Source organism: Mustela nigripes, chromosome 7 (genome assembly GCF_022355385.1).
Source record: "Mustela nigripes isolate SB6536 chromosome 7, MUSNIG.SB6536, whole genome shotgun sequence".
NCBI classification, from domain to species: Eukaryota; Metazoa; Chordata; class Mammalia; order Carnivora; family Mustelidae; genus Mustela; species Mustela nigripes.
Window position 1 is genome coordinate 123,656,258 of NC_081563.1, and position 23,243 is coordinate 123,679,500.

The 23,243-nt window shown below is 43.9% G+C and overlaps 1 protein-coding gene across 12 annotated transcripts in view; it reads right to left on the bottom strand.

Moving 5' to 3' along the window:
* PTPRT (protein tyrosine phosphatase receptor type T) overlaps nt 1-23,243 on the bottom strand; it is a 1,054,416-nt gene that overhangs the window by 577,137 nt on the left and 454,036 nt on the right. For all 12 annotated transcript variants that reach the window (XM_059407029.1, XM_059407023.1, XM_059407028.1 and 9 more), the window contains exon 7: nt 19,433-19,726. In XM_059407029.1, coding sequence (XP_059263012.1) covers nt 19,433-19,726 — 294 coding nt within the window. The remainder of the gene's footprint in view (nt 1-19,432; nt 19,727-23,243) is intronic.

The window sequence follows — 23,243 nt, forward strand, 5'->3', positions numbered from 1 at the left end:
GGAAAGAAAACGCTGGTGATGGGTTCAGGAGAGATGTGATCCCCTCCTTGGGATGTACTTCCAGAAAGCATGAAGCTATTCATATCAAGAATTTCCAAGAAGAGGAGTCATGGACGCACAAAAGAGTGTTACCTTTACAGACTGCTCTCAGCCCAACACACCCGGGCAACAGCGGCTGCCCAGAATCACCCTCTTTCCCGAATCCCTATTACGTTCTGGAGACCTGGAATGACTCTTTACACATACCTGCTCTTTTGAGGCTTGCAACACCCCAAGAAGATGAAGGCTCTTATTTACAGATAAATTTATAGATGAGGAAATGAAGGTCCAGAAGAGTTTAGTAACTTGCACAAGGTCACACAGCTAGTAAGTAGCGAGATGAGAGTCTGAACTGGGAAAATCATATTTTCCCCACAATGCCCTTTTGAATCCAAAAGCCCACTAACATCAGAGGGCAAGAATCTCACTATCATTAGCACAGAAGAAAGATTTATAGACGTCTTATTGCGCTATGGCTCTAAACACTTAAATTCATTGAGACTATGAATAGTCACGAGAGTATGACTTCAGCATGACAATCCAACGGATCCTTTGAGGTCATTTGTATTTGATCCTCGTGGCAATGGGATCCGTAGATGTCTCTTCCCCCTGGATAGGTTCTGTGGAAATGGACCAAAAAGGGAAAGATATAGAAGGAGCAAGATGAAATTACATGTAAAAATACAACATAGCGTACCGGAAGAATAAAGAAGGAGTAGTATCTGCCTCAGAAATTTACTGGGTCTCAAAACCTGGGTGACAAGGACGGGTAATGGGTACAAAAGCCAAGGAGAGAGCTGAAGGAAATGAGGCAGCTCGGAGTCCCAGGTCACATTCGCGGACAGGAGGAAAGAGCTGGAGAAGGAGCAGCTGGAAGGAATAAGCAGGGGAAATGCACCGTCTTACAGCTGATCGGATATGAGAGCAGAGGGAGAGGAAGGAAGGGTCCCCAAGTGACTCTGGGTTTTGGAATGGGGTATGCAGACTGTTTCTGACACTCCACCTGCGGGACCACGGTAGGCACAGGACACGTAGGAAGAGAAGTGAGGTATATAGATGCAAAGCTCAGGAGAGTGAGATGGCAACGCGTCTGTAACCTGTTGAAGCCAGGTGGATAGGTAATGTATTTAGGGAGGCTAATGTGTAATGAAGAGAGAACTGGGCAGAGGACAGAACCCCAAGAAACACCAAGCACAGAAATCAGAGATGGGAATTAATGGACCTATGATCTTATAAGCAGGTCCTCGAGGTACATGAGCTGGACACAGTTTTTATTTGAAAAACGGAGCTGACAACGCAGGCTTCAGGAGGTAAAGGTGGAAGTCTTCTCTATGGGCCCAGGCTACGTTGGGATTTTTCTAGGATGTGAAGGGATGGCCGAGCCTTAAGAGGAGGAAATGCTGTAGCAAGATAGGAAGGCTCGAAGGGAAAATGGCAGAATGGATATGGAAGGGAACATGTCAGGGGATAAAAATTCAGAGCCTGCTTAAGCTGAGCCTAAAGACAGATAAGAACGTGCAAATATTTGACATGTGTTAATGCCAACAAGGGAGAGAATTGATTCTGCTCCAAATAGAGGGCTGTGACTTGTGAGTAATGATAAGAAATAAAAGCCATTGATTATCAGCGACAAACACCAAACCACTTGTTTGCAGAGTTATTGTCTCAGGGAAATGGAGGAGAATAAAGAGAGAATGTAGACTTGTCATAGCTACAAACAAAGCTGCTCATCCACTGTCGAGGGCAGGCTGCGGACTGACCCAGTTTTTGAAGAATCGTTTCAAAGTCTTGAAATTGCTCACTGATCCGGCAATGACCCTTCTGGGAACTTATTTATTTATTTATGCATTCCAGGCAAAAGGTATGCGCACAAATCGTGTCTACAAAGATATTAATTACAACTCTTGAAAAAAATCAGAAAAGGCCAAAATGTCCAGAAATACAAGTTAAAATATAATCGATGGTACACCCACAGGACAGTATACTGAGACTTATTTAGTTAACCTTTCCAGGGCACCCGGTTGGCTCTGAGGGTTAAGGCTCTGCCTTCTGCTCAAGTCATGATCTTGGGGTCCTGGGATGGAGCTCAACATGGGCAGGTTCCCTACTCAGCAGGAAGTCTGCCTCTGCCTCTCCCTCTGCCTCTCCTCCTGGCTCACACCCCCTTTCTCTCAAATAAATAAAATCGTAAAAACAAACAAACAAACAAACAAAAAAACCGACCCACAACATTTCTACTTTCTCATCCCTGTTTCACCTTAGATCCTATGCCATTCTGGCTTCCACCCCTTTGAACCCCTCAACAGCTGACTCCTGTCACCAGTAACTGCCAGGTTGCCAGATCCAAAGGGACCCTTGTAGAGTAGAGCTTCCTGGACTTTCAGGCAGTGGAAATGTCACCCTCAGTCTTGCTGTTGCCCCCAAAGCTCCACATTTTTTTCCTGCCTGAGTGGTTGCTTCACCTTCTGCTTTTGCTGGCTCTGCCTCAGCAATCCAGCCTCATGCTGGCGGTGGCAATGGTAGCAATCCGCCTCGGGGCTCGCTTTTGTTGTCCCCACACACTCTATCTAGGCTGATCACATTTACTAACAGGGCTTGGGGGGGGGGGGGGCATTCTCTGCTTCCCTGGAAAACTATGCATTGTCTGTGGTGCCAGCTTCCCTGTTATCTGATCCTGATTCTAAAGGAGCTATTTTACAGCTCTGCAAATTGGAGATAACTGCCCACAATGCGGAATCATTTTTGTCTATACACATGCAAATGATTCTGTCTGAGGAGGGACAATCTTCCCCCTCCCCAAGGGAGGAAAAAAAGCCAATGTTGGCTTCATTTGCCTATTCCTGTCAATATTCCTAATCTATACAAGTCCAAGTTTTGGATTTGCCTGTGTACTGTAACACCTTACCAATTCCCTTGTGAATGAATTTAATAAAATCAGGTTCATATTTACATCTCGATGAGAATTACAATTTCATCTTTTCTTGAAGATCATCTTTTAACGGTCTTAAATGATATCTAGAGCCAAAGAGGCTGAATGTGTGTCTCCATGTCTGACCACCCTCCCACCTTACTGGTTCGTACATATGCAGTACTGGTTTCAGTGCTTGGCCACAGTCAGCTCTATAAAGTTGCATGGAATTAGCAAAGGCAGAACCATTTCATTGGGTTAGGCTCCTGGAAGCCTCTTACACAACCCTTTTGTCAACTAGTGAAAACATAACCCAGTTATAATGTGTGTGTGTGTGTATATGTGTGTATATCCACACATATATGTGTATATATATGTGTATGTATGTATGTATATGTGTATGTATGTACATGTATATATATGAATGAACACACATAGATATACACACACTATATAAACTATAATATAGGGATGCCTGGGTGGCTCAGTTAAGCATGTCTTTGGATCAGATCATGATCCCAAGGGCCCCTTGCTCAGCAGGGAGCCTGCTTCTCCCTCTGCCCCTCCTGCTCCTCCTGCTTGTACTCTGACTTGCTCTCTATCTCTCCCTGGCGAATAAATGAAAAAAATAAAATAAAATCTAAAAAAATTTCTTTAAAAAACCTATAACATATATAATTTGATATGACTTATTAACTGTAAATGAACTATATAAAAATATATATAATGTGGAGGCCAAGAGAAATTAAGGCCATCCCACCTCAGGTTTAGCCTTAGCATAAGTACAGCCATTTTAGCTCCGGCAGCCATCTCAGACCCCTGTGCCCAAGGGCTGAACTTTCCCCTACTTTGCTTTAGTAAGCCCCACCCTGCTTTCCAGAGACCCCCACCCTGCTTTAGTAACAGGAACCCATAAATACCCCTGCCTTAACTAAGCTCGGGGTCCGAGTCCCTACTCTGCTATGTCAGGTATACTTGGGCCCAAGCTTAAGCTTGTCGAATAAACCCTCTTGAGATTGCATCGGTATTGGCTTCTTGGTGGTCTCTCAGACGCAAAAACTCAGGTATAACAATAACTACAGTTAACTCATTAATGTTGAACTCACAGCCAAGAGCACTGTAACTCAGCCTAAACAAAGCTCATCTAACATGCATTTTCTCCATAAGGCACCTACCTCAGTCTTCCTGTTCTCAGGAACACCAGAGAGCACTTCAGCAGTATACTTAGGGATGATTTTTTTTTAAGATTTTATTTACTTACTAGAGAGAACAAGCAATAGAGAGATCATGAGTGGCGGTAGCAGGGCAGACAGATGCCCCACTGAACCAGGAGACCCACATGGAGCCCGAACCAGAACCCTGAGATCATGACCTGGGCTGAGGGCAGATGCTTAGCGGCTGGCCTGAGCCACCCTGGAGTCCCACTTAAGGACTATTTTAAACAGCACCATCACCAACAAAAAGCACACAAGTGAGAAGAAACACAGGGCACTAAACATAACCACAGAAAGGTTATTTGTTTACGGGAGGAGGCCTGGCATAAGGATGCAGAGTAACACCTTATTTGTCCTCAGTCGGGATTGGAAATTTTTCCAGGACTCTGCTCCTGTTTGCGAATGACCATGGAACGTGAGTATGAATTTTGGTGTCACAGCTATACTTTAGCGAGTAGACAATTGTGCAAACCCAGGGTCCTCAAATAATATAGTTGGACCATATTTCTGCATCCATATATTAAATGCAATGTACACGTCTCCTAACAGTCTTCAAGATCCATAAAAACCAAGATCACATCTATTTTATTCATCATGCCACACACTGAAGGTCAAGTTTCATACCTGAAGTTATTCAGGTATGGCGTTCTTCAAGACAGGTCCAAATGAACTGAAGTAAAGAAAAAAACAAGTACATGGGAAAGTCTTCATGAGCCATTTGTTAAATAAAGCAACTGGTTACAGAGCAAACGTGTCCACGCTGGCTCAAGTTTGTCGAAGGAGATGAACATTAAAAGAAACAAGAACCCTAATTGGAGGAGTTACACCAAAATTTGGAGTAGTTATCTCTGAGTGCTGGGGTTTATTCCTTTTTAGTGTTTTTCTGCATCCTCCTAGATAAAAATGATGAAAACACTGTCCTTCATCATCACTACAAAATGCCATTAAAAAATGACTACCCGCCGTAACCTTCCCACCACGTTCAGTAGAAGCTGGAAAAACTCCAGGCATCCGAGTCTCCCTAACTGGAGGGCAAACTTCTTGGTCAGTGTCCCCAGCCTGCTCACATGACAAGTTGCATAGCTCATCCCCCTGGGTCAGCACTCCCCAACGTCATCTCTCTCACCGGGTGTCTTTGAAAATATGGGGCCAGAATGAAGTGTCATATCCTTGGGGTATTTCGTGTGTCATATTACAAGTGCTCTGCTGCTCATTGATTCTGAATCCTAAGCCCCCCCAAAACACAGAACATTGTTACCTTTATTGTCACACCTAATTGAGAAGGCGCACCCATCCATGCCTCAAACCTCTGTATACATCGGCCAGATGCTGGGATGAAATGCACAGGGCTCTGTCCTCAGGGAGTTCAGAATCTAGCAAAGCTCATGACGGGGATGGCCCTTTGCTGCCTGCAAGAGGCTTCCAGATGTCCAAGCTGCCTCACTTTGATCAGATGCTTTGGGGTGGGCATAGTAGTCAAGGACACGTACTAACCATAAAAGGCAATTAAGGGTCACATTATTGACCTCCTTCTTCTCTGGGATATTCCTCTGGGCTCAATTTTATTGTGTTTAGTTCATACCGTCCCATATCAACTAGTCTGAGCCAAGTTTAAATGGATTTGCTGCTTAACCTTCATATAAAAAAATAATAATAATAAACATTCATTTCATCAGAACCTGCCTCCTCTGCCCCATCCCCTCCACCTTTCCCCCAGGCCCTCTGGTTAATCCAATATTCACAGCACAGAGAAACCTTCTGTAGTGGCCAAAGGGCAGGAGTCTGCAGAGCTTAGGGTCAGAAGATGTTATTTCACAGCTATCTTGAGATTTGAGATTTAGGGAAAGTCCCTTAACTCCAGAGAGCCTCTGTGTCCCTGTGTCTGCTCACAGCAGAGATCAATAGAGATGGTTGAAAGGCACTAGAAAGAGCACTGTAACAAATTTGCAAAAACTGGCAGTGCTGGCTACTTGGACAGGGCTGGAGCTTTTCTCCCAAACAGAGTCTCCCTAACTGTGGTCTGGGCATCTGTTTGGCTGCTACGTCATGTCCAGGGGTTTGCAGTTAGGACCCTCATTCTGATAGACTTTGTTTGGAGAAGCTTCTTTGGGTCAGGGTCCCAGCTTCCTTCCCTTCTTTCTCTCTCAAGCAGTCCTCATCCTGCTTCCTCAACCACTCAAAGTCTGGGACACTCTGCGCTTATTTCCTCAGTGGTGCTGGGGTCATGGCTCACACAGATGTAAACGGAGTGGAAACCTTCCCATGTACCGAAGACAAAAGTAAGTTCATGAGTTAAATGTAGAACATGAAACTATTAAAACTACCAACTTGGTAATGGGTTTTTATTGCTGAGTGATGACGCCAGGTTGGTTTGTTTCAATTTTTGTCTGTGTATTTCTGATTTTCCAAAGGTTCCACAGTGCACATGTATATTTTCCCAATATATATTCAACACTTATTTACTGAGTGCCTACATGTACAGGCACGATGCCAGGTACTAGCGACCAGAAAAGAAGAGGGTACTGTCCTCGTGGAGTGCAGTCTAACGGAAGGGGCATGTAATAAACAAAGACACATAATCAGAGGATTACAAATCGGGATACATTCTGTGAAGTGTTATAAATGATTAGATAGGGACATTGTAGGAGACTTAGAGCAGGGCACGAAGCAAGTTCTCTCCGTGAAGTCAGGAGGATGGTGGGTCAGCGGGGGAACAGAGTTCCAGGGAGAGGGAGCAGCTCATGCAAAGGCTGGAGGCAGCAAAGAGCTTGGCCATGGGGTTTTGAGGAACAGAATAAAGACCAGAGTAGTGGCTGGCACATCTGAGGCAGGCAGAAGAGAAGGCAGAAGCAGAGGTTGTAGACAGACTTGAAATACCATTTCATGCCTCTGAAACTGGCAAATTAAAAAAAAAAAAAAAATCATAGTCCACAACTCTGCCAAGGTTACACTGAAAGCACTCCTATCATTATAAAACAGCATAATTATTTCACTGAAAACCATCCGTGAGATGTGGCAGAAGCCATCAGGATGTCTCTACCTTTTAATACCTGACTCTTTGAAATTTAGTCTAAGAAAATAATTCCAGCAGAAGCACACAGGTTGAAAGAGGATGACACTTTGGAAACACCCAAATATCCAACAATACAGGCATCGTGTAGCAAGTTATGGTAATTAGACTCTAAGGGATGCGATGAGCCATTAAAACAATATTGGAAATTCCTTAAGAACCTGTAAAATATTAACTTTATGGTACTGAGTGACAGGAGAGGGCTATAAATGGCACATGGGGCATAATTACATGTTAAGAATGGGATCAGTGATTGAAGGAAATATGTACCAGCAAATATATATATATACATATATATGTATATATATATATATTAGTTGGTATATGGAATGTATGTTCTCTTCTCAAAAATGTGCTCTGGCGTCCATGCTATTTCACTTTGCTCAACTACAAAGATCAAGAGGACAATGAAGGAAGTGCGGCAGCAGTGGTCCCCATGGTAGCTGCAGGAGCCCTGGACACAGCTGGGAAAAGGGCTGGTTGGACGAGGTGCATATGCCCCCCGGGATCCAAGACATCCCCAGCTAGGGAAAGGTGTATGGCAATTTAGGATGGATAGCCTTTGCCTACTGGGCCCCGAAAGATGACTCAGCTTCCACTCTCAGCAACTCCCACAGCCCCCTTTAAATATGTCAGAATGACCGTGGGTCAAGACAATGGTGGGTGTGATGCAGAAACTGTGAGTGACCCTGGCTTCCCTCTCTCATGATGTGGACAGTCAACCTCTTTCCTTTCAGAGCACACCAAGTGGCTACCCTTTGTGCTCCTTGAGCCCACTGCAGTGAAGAAGGTATTTGGGCTCACTGGTTAGGAGGGCCTGGAGAGGGAGAGTCTCCAGGGTGTTCAACTGCCAAATCTCCCATTAACTAAGCACTTACTACATTCAGAGCATGGTGCCAAGCATTATTATACTTAAATGGCCAGGAGGGTAAAGGCAGGAATTAGAGTCAGACTGCATGGGCTCTAGCCTTAGCCACTCCCTAATCCTTGCGATTTGCAGCAGAATACTTAACCTCTCTAGACTTTGGAAGTGATGGTGATGATGTCACCTACCTTCCTTGTGGAGTTGCAAGCAGATTGAGTACATTATTAGCCATCATTAACATCAATGACCCTAATTCCTATGCAATTTGGTAAGCAGTATTATCCACATGGAATGGGGAAGATGGATCAGAGATGTTAAGCCGACTGCCCAAAGCTGCCCAGCATCCTAATGACAGAACCTGGATCCCAAGCCAGATGGGACAAACCCCTAATCTAAACCATCCCCCACTCCATATGAGCACAGCATAAAGTTGTGTTTGCATCCCGGGGCTCAGCAAGTGTGTGTACCTTCCGAGAATGTCGATGATACACGAATGATGATAAAAATAACCTCTCACCTTTATATAGAGTGCTTTACAATGTATAACTACTTTTCACATTCATATTTGACTCTGGGGGGAAACCTACTTCTCATTTGTATACATTTTCTACAACACAGCGAAACAGAAACTGTTTACAGTGGCCCACAACTTACTGATATATATATATATATATATATATATATATATATATATACACACACATACACACATATAAATAGATAGCATATATATGGTCTTTGTGACTATGCATGCACATGAGGGCTGAGAAATTAAAACACTTTTTTTTTTTTTAAAGGGTAGGTTGATCTCACTGAAAAAAAGGATTTGATCTCAGCATTAGCCGCCCTTTCCACAATTCTTTTCAGTGTTCACTTCAATGCAAAAGGTATGCAAAGGAAGGCCTGGAGCTGAAGTTGAAATCAATCTGGGGAAAGGGGAACTGCTCTGCAAGTGAGAAGACTTTATATCACTGGGTCGATCTGGGAGGGAGAGAAGAAGATGAAAAATCCCAGCCCACTGCGAGGACCTTTACATCTACAGAAGGATTTCAAGTTGTTGCTGGTTAGCAGAGCAAGGCAATCCTTTGCCGGGGATCCACCAAGCATAGGGAGAAGAAAAGAGCCTTGTGTCCATGCAGCTTTGGGAGAGTGGTGGAGAGAGACAGGTTCCCTATTTGGGCCAGTTGGGACAGCCAGGAGAAACAGAGTGATGTTCTAGAACTCAGGGCAGGCAGCGAATAGTGTGGGCGTGGTGGTGATGGGGAGGGGCACATGGGGCATAATTACATGTTAAGAATGGGATTGGTTGGGAGGGGGGTCATGTATTCCTCTGGGAATCTAGGGGGGCAAGATCAGACCAGGTGCAGGATTTGCAATGGGGAATTCTGGTCAAGACTTCACAGCTCTGATAAACTCACCAGCTGATACATGGGCTGCATATTTATACTTCAAAAAAAAAAAAAAAACTGGGATGGTAATTATATATGCAGTTTTGCAAGCTGATTTTTTTAAACTTATCATAGCATGAACATTGACCCATGCCATTAGATATTCTATGAAATAACATGGTTTGTAATGCCAGCATAGAATTCACTGTGTGCATGCATAAGAATTTTACTTAACTATGCTCCTATTGTTGGGGCATTTAAGTGATTTCCAAGTTTTTGCCCTTCTAAATAATGCAGTGATGACCTCCATGTATACAGCTCCTTTTGCACAGCTCTGATTATTTTGTTAGAAGAAAAAAAATTAGCAAATTGGCCTCTAAAAATGCTGGGCCAGTTAACCCACCTGCAGAAGTGCCTCGGAGAGCCTGCTTCATTGCTCCTTGCTAATGCTAATTTTTACCAATTAAAAATAGATATATTTTGGTAATCTTATAGGTTAAAAATGCACTTAATTTGATTGTCTGTGACACTGGACATTTTATTTAAGATTTTCTTTATTTGACAGAGAGAGACAATGAGAGAGGGAACACAAGCAGGGGGAGTGGGAGAGGGAGAAGCAGGCTCCCTGCCAAGCAGGGACCCCAATGAGATGCTGGGGCTCCATGCGGTGCTAGGTCCCAGGACCCCTGGAATCATGACCTGAGTCAAAGGCAGACACTTAACAACTGAGCCTCCCAGGTGCCCTGACATTGGACATTTTAAATTTGTTCTTACTTTCATATTTTTTTTTACAATTACCTGTAAATACTTTTCAGCCTTTGTTTTCCATCAGTATACTGACATTTTTATTGTCAGAGTTCTTTTCCGTAAGAATAGTATCCCTTTCTTCTCAATTCTGCCCTATTTCTCACACCCAGCTTACCCATTTGCTTTTTGCAGTTTTTAAATATAGTATAGAAGTTTTTCTTTTCCTTCTTTTCTTTTTACATAGCAAAATCTGTAAACTAGGCCTCAGTGGCTTCTTTGTTTGCTTTCAATAAACTGAAAGGCCCTCGTAATAAAAGAACAATATTTAGTTTCTTCTGGGTCTTGCTTTTTTCTGCTTTTAAGTGCCTAATCAATCCAGAATTCACTTAGCATATCATAATATATATGCAATGCATTTTATTTTTTCCAAATTATTAACCGATTACGAATAGACTATTTGTTATTGATTCTCCATTCATATAAATGCTCACAGCTAGTTTCACTACATACTGGATTATTTTCTGGGCTTCGATGATTATAGCTATGACACTGTTGATACTTCACAGTGACGTGCCCCCCCACAACATTTTTTTAAAGCATTCTAATACTTCCTCCTCTGTATTATTTTCAGATCAATTTTGAAATCACTTTGTCAAGTTGCACAAAGAATCCAGGTTTTGACTGCAATTGAGTTAAACCCATAAATTAATTCAGGGAGAACTGATACCCTCACAATATTAAATGTGCGAATCCAACTATACGACGTGTCTCTCCATTTATTCAGGTCTTGCTTTATCTTCCTCAGTAAAGGGTTACAGATGTGAGTGTTTTCTTACATAGTTTCTGAACATTTCGAGGTTCACTCTTAAGCATTTATATTTTAATTGCATTTGAGAACAGGATACATTTTATTATATTTTGTATGGTTATTACTGGCATACAGCTATTGATTTTTATTTATTTGCTTTGTGTCTGACCATACTACCAAATCTCTTGGTAATCCTGATAACTTCTTTTTGTTTCATTTATTCTCTAGGCTTTGAGGTTGTAAGAATATTTGCTTCTGGTGAAAAAAAAAAAAAAAAAGTACTTTTCCATTCCTAGCTTACTAAGAATTCTGATCAGTAACAAAGGCTGATTTTTTTTTCCCCCAAATTACTTTTCAGCCTCTCTGGAGATCAGATGGATTTTATCCTTTGACCTACTGATAATAAGGCATTATACCAATAGTTGTTCTAGTATTCACAATCTTTCATCAGTGCCTTTGTGGAACAAACCCAACTTGGTCATGGTGCCTTAATGCTTTCATAATGATGCTGGATTCTGGCGGTCATTTTAGAAACAATTTGATCTTTGTAGCTATGTAGCTCAATGCTCAGTTCCCGGTTAGGCCACCTGGTCAGGTACATGGATTTGGGTGAGTCACTCAGCTTCCAGACAGTCAGTGGAGGAAATTATACCCGCCCCAGTAGATTGCTGCAGGACTTCCAAGTCAAGTCCTCAGACAAGCTCCGTGCCATGCCGTGGGCATAATAACCACAGAAACTCAGACTCCCGTAACTGTGGTTCTCATCATTATACTCGTCCATCTCCTTTGTGTTGTTGGCTCACGATTTCTACAGGCATAGGAAACAACGACCTCCAATTTTAAAGTATTTGGGAGCTATTCTTTTAATCCAGCAAGTTTGATAACCAAAAAAGAAAACAAACATATTAGCTTTTATTATCATCAAGACCTCTCCCGGGGCTCACTTTGTCTTCTAATCTCGATTTTCAAGGTTAGAAAGAACCAGGGAGTATTTACCAGGGTATGTTTGTTGACTTACTGTACTTCACCCTCCAGGCCCTAGTTCTCCAGGGATCACAGGAGAGCAGAAAAATCTAAAAGTAACAGGATGTTTAAAATAAGGTTTTTCTTGTTACTTGGGAATTGTACCTAAGACTACAAAGCTAAGAAGTTTAAGGAGTAAGTAAGACCACGTCCTCCTGGGAACAGCTGAGGAACTTCCAGATGTCCTTCTCGAGACTGTAAGAGGCACCCAACTGGGCGCACCCTCTACTGCAACAGCACACTCGGCCCACACAGCAAGGAGGCTGCGCAGACTGGGAGGAGAGAGTCCCGGAGGTTGTGAATACGGGTAAGGGGGAAAAGCTTTAGCTTTTCTCTTCATCTTTCCTAAACCAAGTGAGGGGCTCCAAGGTAGCCACCTGTAGATGTCATGTGTGCAGAGGGAGGGAGGGGGAGGGTCTGCAAGAAGAGGAGAGGGACATCTCATGCCCCAGCAGACGCCTGCTCGTGTGCAGACACCCTTTGGCTCATGCAGCAACTCCTGAAGCAAGCATGGTGAGAGCAGGCTTTCTCCCCCTTCCTCCCCTCATCTCACTGCCACGATGCTCCAGGGAAGGAAGGAGGCACAGAACCAACAGAGGAAGCAGAGAAGGAAAGGGAAAGTGGAAGAATGAGTATCGCTTCTCCAAATCACTGTGCACAAGTGGTTGTCGTAATCCATCTCCTGTGGGTGCCCCCCGTCTGAGCTCACCGGCAGGACTCAGGCAACAATGTCCCTTTGAACATGGTGTGGCAGGCATGGAAGACCCTCTTTCCCCAGCTTGTCTCGGTGCTGGAGATTTCTCCACTGGTCTTCAGATTATGCTTTGGTGGGCTGGTGATGTGACTCCCGCTGGTGAATCCTGCTGTGCTTCCCTAAGACTCATGAGCAATTATGGGATTACGGCAGTGGGAGGTGGGAGTTAGATGTCTGGGCTCCTACCACCAACCTACTCAGAAAAAAAGTCCCACTTGCTTCTAATTCAGAGCCCTCAGAGTTAGGCCAGATAAAACTACCCCTATTGAAGCTGGGGCTTATAGAAATTTAAGAGGGAGGTAAAAAAAAAAAAGCAAAAAGGCTAGTTACATGGCTTTGTTCCACTTTCTAGACCCTCAGTTTCTTTGTCTCTTTCTCTCCTTCCACTCCACCCTCGAACTGCAGGCTGGCCTGAAAACCCAGAGCCTGCCTGAGGATGCTCATTGAAATGAGTAAGGACTCACCTCCATGCCCTGTTTGCAAGTTCTCATGCTCACAGGCCTTAGCTTCCCAGAAAAGAAGCGAGTCTGGATAACACGCTTCTCTCTCGCTCACTTGGGACAAAGACCAAATCGGCAAAAGCCCAACTCCTATCTCCCCTACAACCTCCAGACCCCATTATCAGGTCCCACTGCACCCCGCAAGCACGCATCAAGGACCCCAGAGCACCTGCAAAGCCTCTCCTTTCATATCTTCCCTGCAGCTCAGAGCCGCTGTCTGAGACAGGAAAGACAACAACACTAGAGAAGTCCTTTACAACAGGGGCCATCGCACCAGAATGAAAGCAATCAGTTTAAGATCCCGACACCCTTCTTTCTAGGCCTGAGGACTTTTTTTCTTCCGAATAATGTTCATTAAAGGGCTTCTATGTTTCGAGTTCTCTGCTAGGCTTCTAACTTTTCTCACTGAGGCTTCCCAACAAAACAGGGTGTTGTAATCTCCTGTCAATGAAAGAGAGAAGCAGAGCTGCAGACAGGTGCACAGATATCCAGGCACCAAGTACCAGCTGGATTCTTCGTGGCTCTAAAGCCTCTATTCTTCTCACTCAATTCTAATGACGACTCTCACTTCACTGAGCCCAGCAATTTGAATTTCTCTTTTTTATTCCTTTAGAGAAAAGAGACAGACACATATCACTTCAAGTAGGAATCCATAAATATGTAAATAAAATATAATGTGCAATCAAACCTCAGGTGGAGGGAAGAAGAAGAGAGCTCTTCAAATCAGCAGTGTGTGTCACGCTTCGGGCTGTACAAAGTCACTTTCCACTTGGAAAACCTGAACTCTGCAAGCCCACTGTGAAGTGGGTGCCTAGGCAAGGGGGCCTTTGATTTACAGGGAGTAAACAATCAGGTGTGCATGGGGGTGTGGGGGTATGATCACTTGGCTTGCCAGATTATTGATTTGTGGCTCCACAACTGGGAAGTGACTGTGATTGTGAGAATCTGGCTCAAGGAGGGCTTCTGAGGGTGAAGGGAAGAGATTTCCAGAGCATAAGAGATAACTTTGAGTTGCTGAGGACCTGTTTCTGAGATAAGGAGGAATATGTCTCCTGAGAGTAAAACCAGATCCATATATTAAGTGGGTGTTGCCCAGAGCCAGGTTTGGGTGACGATGAAGGAGAATTTCTTCTGTCTGATGCTGCGTGAGAGTTTCAAGGCATCGACAAGCAGGTGCTCAGGCCATTAAAAGTGGCACCCGGAGAAAAGATGAATTGGACCAGGGGTGTGTCTGCACCTCTCATCTCCCTGGCCTTGTCAATTGCTGGCCCTGGCCTCCATTCTCAATGGCATTGACCTTGGTTCTCCTTGTGAAATCTGGATATCTATTTTAGCAGCCTCTGCTCTTTTGAACCTAAAGGAGACTCAGTTCCTACATAGGACCCCATCCAGAGTTTTGTGATAACTGGCTAGAGTTAGGTAGAGAATAACAGTAAACCCCCAGGATCCACAGAGTTAAATGGTCTGCTATGGGAGAGCTCGGGCTTCCCATCAGAGACAGCGCTCAAGGTGAGCCTCGGTCAGCAGCAGATAGCCCTCCTAGGACCCAGTTCTGGATGTCGGCTGTTGGAGATGTGCCAGAGCAAACCGCCCACTTTTAGATAAGAAAACCTTCGAGAGTCCAAACCAGTATCATCAGGTTCTGAAATGCGATTTCCCATGACAGGATGAAGAACAAAAGAATACAGTCCGCCCCTTCACCTGCCAGTCAGCCCGGAGACATGGACACGTAAGACTTCCTGTTTTAACAAGTCACAATCACAACACTCCCGAAGACTAACAGCAACCAATAATAATTTGTTTTATTACAGGCATCTGAAGAGTATTTTGAGCTTTTCAAAGTACTTTGATGTACATGATCACATATGCAGCCCACGCCTGTATCTCAGGAAGGATGGCAAATGATTAAACCGAGCAATAGAACAAAACTATGGGTTATGGGTGAAAAAAAAATGAATGGGGCATCTCGAGGGAATAGCATGAAGAAAGAAAATCAGACTGCTTTCATTGATACTAAGAAGTCCCTTTGATTCTACAATCCAGGTGCCAACAGGTGGCTCTCAGGGAAGATAAAGAGGTAGCCCGCTCCTCTCTCCTGAGCTCCAGGTTTCCGGATGCCATCACCTGCTGCGCATCTTTGCCACCAACACAACATCTTCAAACCTGAACTTGCTCCCCTGCCCTGAACCCATCTACTGTGTCTTCCATCCCAGAAAGCAATTCCACCACTCATCTCTCAGCCATCCAAACCAAAAGCCTAAGAGTATCATCTTTGGTCCTCTTCTCTCACGTCCACTTTCCCTATCTGATCATCTGTCCAGGTTCTGGCTTAACTGCCTTAAAGTCTCATCCTGAACTCCAAACTACTGGGCTAGGATGCTACTGTGTTGCCGAACTCTTGACCATCTCCACTCTTACAGGTGAGACCCCACTCCTGATGCAGCAAGAATATACCTGGCCAGCAGCCTCTCACACCTAGAAAAACCAGAATACATACCCACCTGCCCTTGCTGAATTGGCCCCCTGGTATCTTTCTGGGCTCTCCCCAGGCTTCTACCCTGAGCTCCTGCTTTAAGTCTCTGCTACCAGCCTCTAGCTCACAGTCTGGCTCAGGAAGGGGGCTCCGGAGTTGCCTGACGGGAAGGCCTATGCTGTAGTGGGCTGGACCCTGAGGCTGGTCTCCATAACTGCCAGTCTCCCTACCACTGAGCCCATGCTCCAGAGGACACATGGAGAGGAGACTCCATCAAACCATGTGACGGGGAGTCTCTGGACCAAGAAGCTTAGCACTAAACACTGAATTGCTCTGTGATCTTGGTCTGATAATCTTCGTCTTCCTCCTGTCCACCTCTCAGAGTTGCCTTAAGGATCAACATAATGGCGCATCACCAAAGTGGCATTCTTCGGTGGCACGAAGTACCAGAGGGTCTTCAATATGGGTGTGCTCCAGCATCACTCAGAGGGCTCCTTCAAGGACAGATTTCTGGGCTCCACTCTGAGAATTTTCAAATCATTTGGTCAGGGCACGGGGCCTAAGAATTTGCATTTCTAGTGAGTCCCCCGGTGATGCTGATGCTGCTGGTCCAGGACTACACTTTGAGAGCCAGTACTCCAGACCATTTTAAGAGCACTACCTTTCCACAGCAACCTGGTTTTTCTCCATGAAGCATGCTATTTCAATATTCGACTTTATGTTTACGTTTTATCCTTGTTGCTGTTTTGCTGGAATCTTAACTGAGCCTGTAAATTCCTCTGGGCAGAAATTACACCTTCCACACTCCACATTCTCTCATTTGCTGTTTTGCAAAATAATGAGTACATTTCCAGTGTGATTAATAATAGAAAAAGGAAAGGGAGGGGGGGACTCAGAGTACCAACCCCAATAAACAGCATCCACAAATGGATACCAGCCCTGAAATCCACTTAAAAATTAATTATGAGGCAAAGAACATTCCACCATCAGTGGCAATGTGGGAAACAAGATTATGTTCTTGATGACACATTTTGTAAAATGTGGGTTATTTAAGATGTTAGCTGTAACTTACTTAAACACCAACATTTTTTTTTTTAAATATAAAACCACAAACAGCATTTCAACTCATAATTTTTATAGTGATAGTCAGACAATTGTGTTTTCAACATGTAAAAATCCATTACATAGTCATGGCAACAGTTTGCAATAGATTGTAAATTTTTATTGAGATAATCATCTTGCGATTGAATTTCAAAATGTATTATATGATCATCAGCAAATAAGTCCGTGGGGGCTGCTAAAGTACTTTGAGTATCATTTATAAAGATCAAAAACCCTGGAAACTCTTTGATTTACCCAGTGGAAAGAGAAAAGTCTCATTGGCAGGATCAAATCAATTACTTTTATGGATGAATATTGAATTGCAAAGCTGAGATAAGGTATTACCTGGTTTAATAACATAATCTCATGTCCTTCTAAAATAGTAGGTTTCATAATCGGGTTTCAATAAGGAATTTTGCAAAAGGCCCGCTTTTGAAAATAATCAAGAAAATGGCATTTCCATTTATCACAATGATTCTGTAACATTCAAAGGCATATTCCCAAGCAACGGACATCCTCACAACCTTGGGTCCCATACCACCGAGATGCACTATGGAAGTACTTCAGAATGATTACCATCAATTCTCTTACAGCTCTTGTTTCGACAACATGAATGTGTTCCAACATGACTGACATGTTAAGGGACAATTTGAGCATAACAGGAGTGTCACATCTGCTGTGTGTGAGCCTGTATAGAAAATACTACCAAAGCAGAAAGCTGCACCCAGCTTAATAGACCCACACAGGAACAACCCACCTCAAACGACCACCTGCTATGTCCATTGACCGGACGTCCTATGAGCCACATCCATCCCCAGCAGGTGTCACAACTTTCCACCACCTTCAGAAAGCATTCTTCACCACCACTGCTGCCCACAGACTGCAACCTTTCGGACACATACTTCCAGAGCACACTTGGGTCCCTTCAAGGAAATGTCCCATATACACTGCAGGATAAATTCAAGTCCTAAGCCATTAACATGCGTGACACTGTGCCATCACTTTTACTTACTTTCCTCTCTTTTTAAATGTGTCACTGATGAAGTAGGAGTGGTGTGCCCCAATCCTACTTTTTCCCATTACCCTGATGGGTTTTACTGTACAACATTCCATACTGCGTGCTTTTTAGGGACACAGATGACACATTATAGTAGAACTAATTGTATTTTGTTTTGGTTTTTTGTCCCATGGGATCGCTGTGCTGACAGGTTTCTCTCCCTCCCCTCCCACCCAGAAGCCATCAGTGACTCTTTTCCCAGTGGAAGCCAACGGCTCATGCCTCCACTTCCCTGCCCTGCGCATGGAAGCCCTGTGTTCCGTGCTGATGGCACACGCCTCTGTGCTTTCCCTGTGCTGTGACTGATGATCGATGGCAACAGAGTCAGAAAAAATCAAATGCAAATTCTGACTGTGCCACTGGTCAATTCTAGGACTTCGGACAAAAAGTTTAAAAATATTGGGTCTCTATTTCTTCGTGTATAAATGAGATAAAAGTACATCAAAGGGTTAGGGGAGAAAAAGTAGGTAAGATAATGTGATATGAAGGAAAAACAAAACCAAACCAAACACTGAGTTCTTTTAACGTCTTGAGTTACAGTCAGAGTTGGAATATCTTAGGGATATAGTCAAAGATACAAACCTAGCCAGTGCCCCTGCAAGAGCCCTGAGTCCCCAGGACCTCAATACAGCTAGGTTAAAAGAACCCTTTCAGACATGGTCCCAGACATCACACTCCTAAGTAACATCCAAACACCTGAGATAAACGGCTAGAGCCAGAAGCCTCCTCTGTACACTGAGCTGGGATCTTCCAAAGATACAGAACCCAGATGACCGTTGGAGGAAGAGTCCTACTCCGGACTCTCAGGTTGGAACCAGGAGGCTCCAAGGTATACAGAACCAGAAAGCCCTTAGGGACTAAAGCAGTTCCAGAATCCACTGAGAGACACATTCAGAGCCAGGAGGTACTTAAGATAGAGTTGGCACCAGGAACCCTTCAGAGACAGAAAGAGGACCAGGAACCCTCAGGGAAACTATGAAAACCAAGAGATCATTAGGGTCACAGGCCCAGCCAAGAGATCCTCAGGGACAAAGTTAAAATCACAAACTCCTTAGATATATAACAAGAATCAGAAGCTCTCAGGGCCTTTACCAAGCACACAGGGCCAGAAGCCCTCAGGAACACAGGACCAGGAGCCCTCAGGGACACTTTTAGCACTAGGAAGCCTCAGACATACAGAGACACCAGATGTCCTTGCAGAGACAGAAATAGTGTCCCACCGGAAATGCTGTCAGGACCAGGAACTTCTCCCTGACATATAGCTGGAGTTGGGTGGCCCTGTGACTCACAGTCAAAACCAGGCCATCTCCAGAGTTACCAACAGAGCCCCAAGGTCCTCTAAGGCAAGACCAAAACCCTGACCATTGCTCTCTCCCACAGGATTCACACTTCCATCACAGAAGTGTTGGGATGACTGTCCCAGAACACCAAGAGGAAGGCCAACTGCCCAACCTCTCAAGATGGGGTCATAAACGAAGTTCTTACCTGCACACTTGGTTCTGGTGGTGAGGGGAGGCCCTGGTGGTCCTGTGCCTCCCTCCCCTGGTCGTGTGAGTAGCACCCGGATCTCGTACTCCACGTCAGGGTCCAGATGCCACAACTTATAGTTGGGAGAGTCCACTATGTGAGTCTCGGCCCAGGTGCCCGTGGTGGTGCGATATTCTACCTCCTTCAGGATGATGGGGCCATCGCCGATGATAGAATTGGCATTTGGCTTGATCCACAGGTATGTGGCCCCGACAGCCAGCAGCTCTGGGGGGGCGATGGGTGTGGGAGGCTCTGGAAGACAAGCAATCAGCAAAAGGCTGTCAGACCCACGTGGTTTACAGAGAAGAATCCAAACACATAAGGACAAGGACAGAATTCCAGAGAGAGCAGCTCAGATCCCTTTCTTAATTCCATTCACGTCCTACTCGAATTTCCATGATTTTGTATATAAATACCTGAGTCGGTATTTCTTCCCCCACACTACCATATCTCCTTCATTTAAAGATAATAAAGAAAGAAAGCAATAGTGGGTTAATGGTTTTTCTAGAACACAGACGACAAAGATGCCTGGGTTAATATTCTGCTTTCTATCCTCAAATGAGAACATGCCTTTACAGCAAAGGAGTTTGGTTCAAAGCCCAGGGGAGTCTGAGATTTACAAATATTTCTTTCACAGACACACATGGGTTGTTAGTGGAAGTTCTCCCCAAGTAGTGCTAAGAGCCTAAGTAGCAAAAGGATGATGGCATGGCAAAAATTCAGCTTCTTCCTCAACTCCAGCAGGTTCCCTCTAACAGAGAGAATGTCACTGGCACAGTAGCCACTGTGGGAATAGAGGGTTCAGGGAAAAAGTCATGCAGTGTTATCTTGCATCAGCTAGGAGTTGCCCTGCTCCCATTAAGTTCTATTTCTTCAGCTAAATAAATGAGAATTTGGGGTGTCTGGGTGGCTCAGTGGGTTAGGCCTCTGCCTTTGGCTCAGGTCATTGTCTCAGTGTCCTGGGATCAGGTCCCGCATTGGGCTCTCTGCTCGGTGGGGAGCCAGCTTCCCCCTCTCTCTCTCTGCCTGCCTCTGTCTACTGGAGATCTCTTTGTCAAATAAACAAATAAAATCTTTAAAAATAAATAAATAAATAAATGAACAAGAACTTCAAAAGCCCTTAAGGGAGTCTTTCTGGCAATTCTTAGCCTACTGGCAAAGCTGCAGAAATTAACATTAACTTTGTATTTCCTATTTACCAAGAAATTGCACATGCATTACTTTGTGCAAATCTTAGGACATTACCGCCTCCACTTTGATGCGTGAAATCAAAGACCCCAAGCAATGAAGTCACGTAACCGAGATCATGAAGCCGGTAAGGCAGGACAGAACCCACATCTCTCTATTGGTTCCCAGCCCAGCCGTTCCCTTGGAAAGCTGCTTGCCTCTAGCTGTCCATTTTCTAAAAATCAAAGTGTATATACTTGTTATTTTCTCCTATAGCAAAAAAATAGCAGTGAAACAATAAAGAAAATAAGAATAAAGAAAAAATAAGTCTCCTTTCCTACCACCCAATATAATAGCCAAATTTATTTCTCCATGTTCCAATTTGTATTCATAAATTTAAGCCCTTTTCATAAAGCTACAGCAACATATAGACTCAATGTTTATATCTCCTCACTTAAGGCTTTCTAAAGACCTTGTTGGGGTGCCTGGGTGGCTCAGTCAGTTGAGTGTCTGCATTCAGCTCAGGTCATGATCCCAAGGTCCTGAGATGGAGCCCTGCATTGGGCTCCTTGCTCGATAGGGAGTCTGCTTCTCCCTCTCCTTCTGTTCTTGCTTGTGCACTCACTCATTCACTCTTCTCTCTCTCAAGTTAAAAAAAAAAATCTTTAAAAAATTTTAAAAAATATTTGTTTATAGCATGGATTTTTTAGATTAATTTCACTTTATTTTAAAATTTCTTTTATTTTTTTTTATTATGTTCCATTAGCCAGCATATAATACAGATCATAAGTTTTTGTTATAGTGGATTTTGTCATCACTCTCTTAAATAGCTACAGAATCACACTAAGCCATCTCAAATTGCTGGGCACAGGAGTTGTTCCAACTTTTGCTACAGCAAATAATGTTGCAATGAACATCTCCGTACAAAGGCCTCCAGTTTTTCCTGTCTCAAGTTTTTGTGGAATCAATTGCCAGAATTGGGATCTGTCAATGGATACGAACAAATTAGTGATTCTTGGAGTAGGATTAGGAAGTGGAGGGTGAGAAGAGGCATCTGGGAGTGGAGTACAATGTACACGAACTTTTGGAGGACCTCTGGGCTATTCACGGTGAGAGGGGAAGGCAGGTACGGGTTTCAGTCTGGAACTCCAGTGAGAGCCTCAGGATAGATCAGACTCCTTCCGTGTTTGTTGTTGTTGCTTTTAAGATTTTATTTATTTATTTGACAGAGAGAGAGAGATTAAGATCACAAGCAAGCCGAACAGCAGGCAGAGAGAGAGGGGGAAGCAGGCTCCCCGCTGAAGTGAGCCTAATGCAGGGCTCAATCCCAGGACCCTGAGATCATGACCTGAGCCAAAGGCAGAGGCTTAAACTCACTGAGCTACCCAGGTGCCCCCCGTGTTTGTTTTTTAATTAATTACCTAGCCACAAATATTCTGCAGAGACAGAATAATTGCTATGAAACAGAGGTGGACAATATTTTCTCAGTGTGACTTGGAGCAAATCTTAAGGGACAATGTCAGATTGCCCTATTATAACCTGCCATTTGGTCAGAGAAGGAAATTAGGCAGATTAGTCAAGCTAGATGCTTTTCTTTACAAAGCCATGAAGGTTATTACTCAAGGCCTTGTTATCTCAAAGGTGTTTGCAAATTGATTTTTGGATAATTTGTTCCAGGTAGAGAAGTTAAGTTGGCAGGCAGATAATTTCTGGGCTCATCCTTTGTGCATTTTAAATATACAGACCCTCTGATCACCATTGTCAACTCTCTAGAGTTCCAGTCAGTTTCCAGGGAGGCCCCAAGGGTGGTATTCTTGGTAGGTCTATGACGATTCTGCCCAGCTGCTTAACATAATTACTCACAGGCTGGCCCTGGACAGAATTAAGAGCAGCAGACTTTAGTACTTTGGGGCTTGAGCAAGTGGCCACATTAAGCTCTCTCCCATCGACTTTACACCACGGTTTTTGCTCTCTTTAAGGCATTAGCAGTAAATTGCTGACCACCAGAAAGAAAATAAAGTATCAATCTTTCCAAATGTTCCCGGACTCTTCTCACGAATTTCCGATGGTAGGTACAATATTGTAACAAACATTCCCTCGAGTAAATAAATGTCTCCATCTCAAATGACTTACTGGTTCGCATGTCCCTATGTAGACTAGCCAATGAGGTTCTCCGTCCCTCTGTTCCATCAAGAATATATCATGAAGTACATCACAGAGTTCAGCTACTTGGCTCTAAGCAGCCATCAGATTATTGTTTTGTTTCTTCTTTTGTTAGTAACCACTGATTTATAATTGGCGTTTTTTACAAGTCACATGTTCGAGTGATACAAAGAGAGAGAAGTAGGGATGAGACATAATTATTATTATTTAAAAAAAATTTTTTTTTTTTGGTAAGCACTTCCCCCCTTTTTTTTTTTTAAGATTTTATTTATTTATTTGAAAGACAGAGATCACAAGTAGGCAGAGAGGCAGGCAGAAAGAGAGAGAGAGGAGGAAGCAGGCTCCCTGTTGAGCAGAGAGTCCGATGTGGGGCTCGATCCCAGGACCCTGGGACCATGTCTTGAGCCAAAGGCAGAGGCTTAACCCACTGAGCCACCCA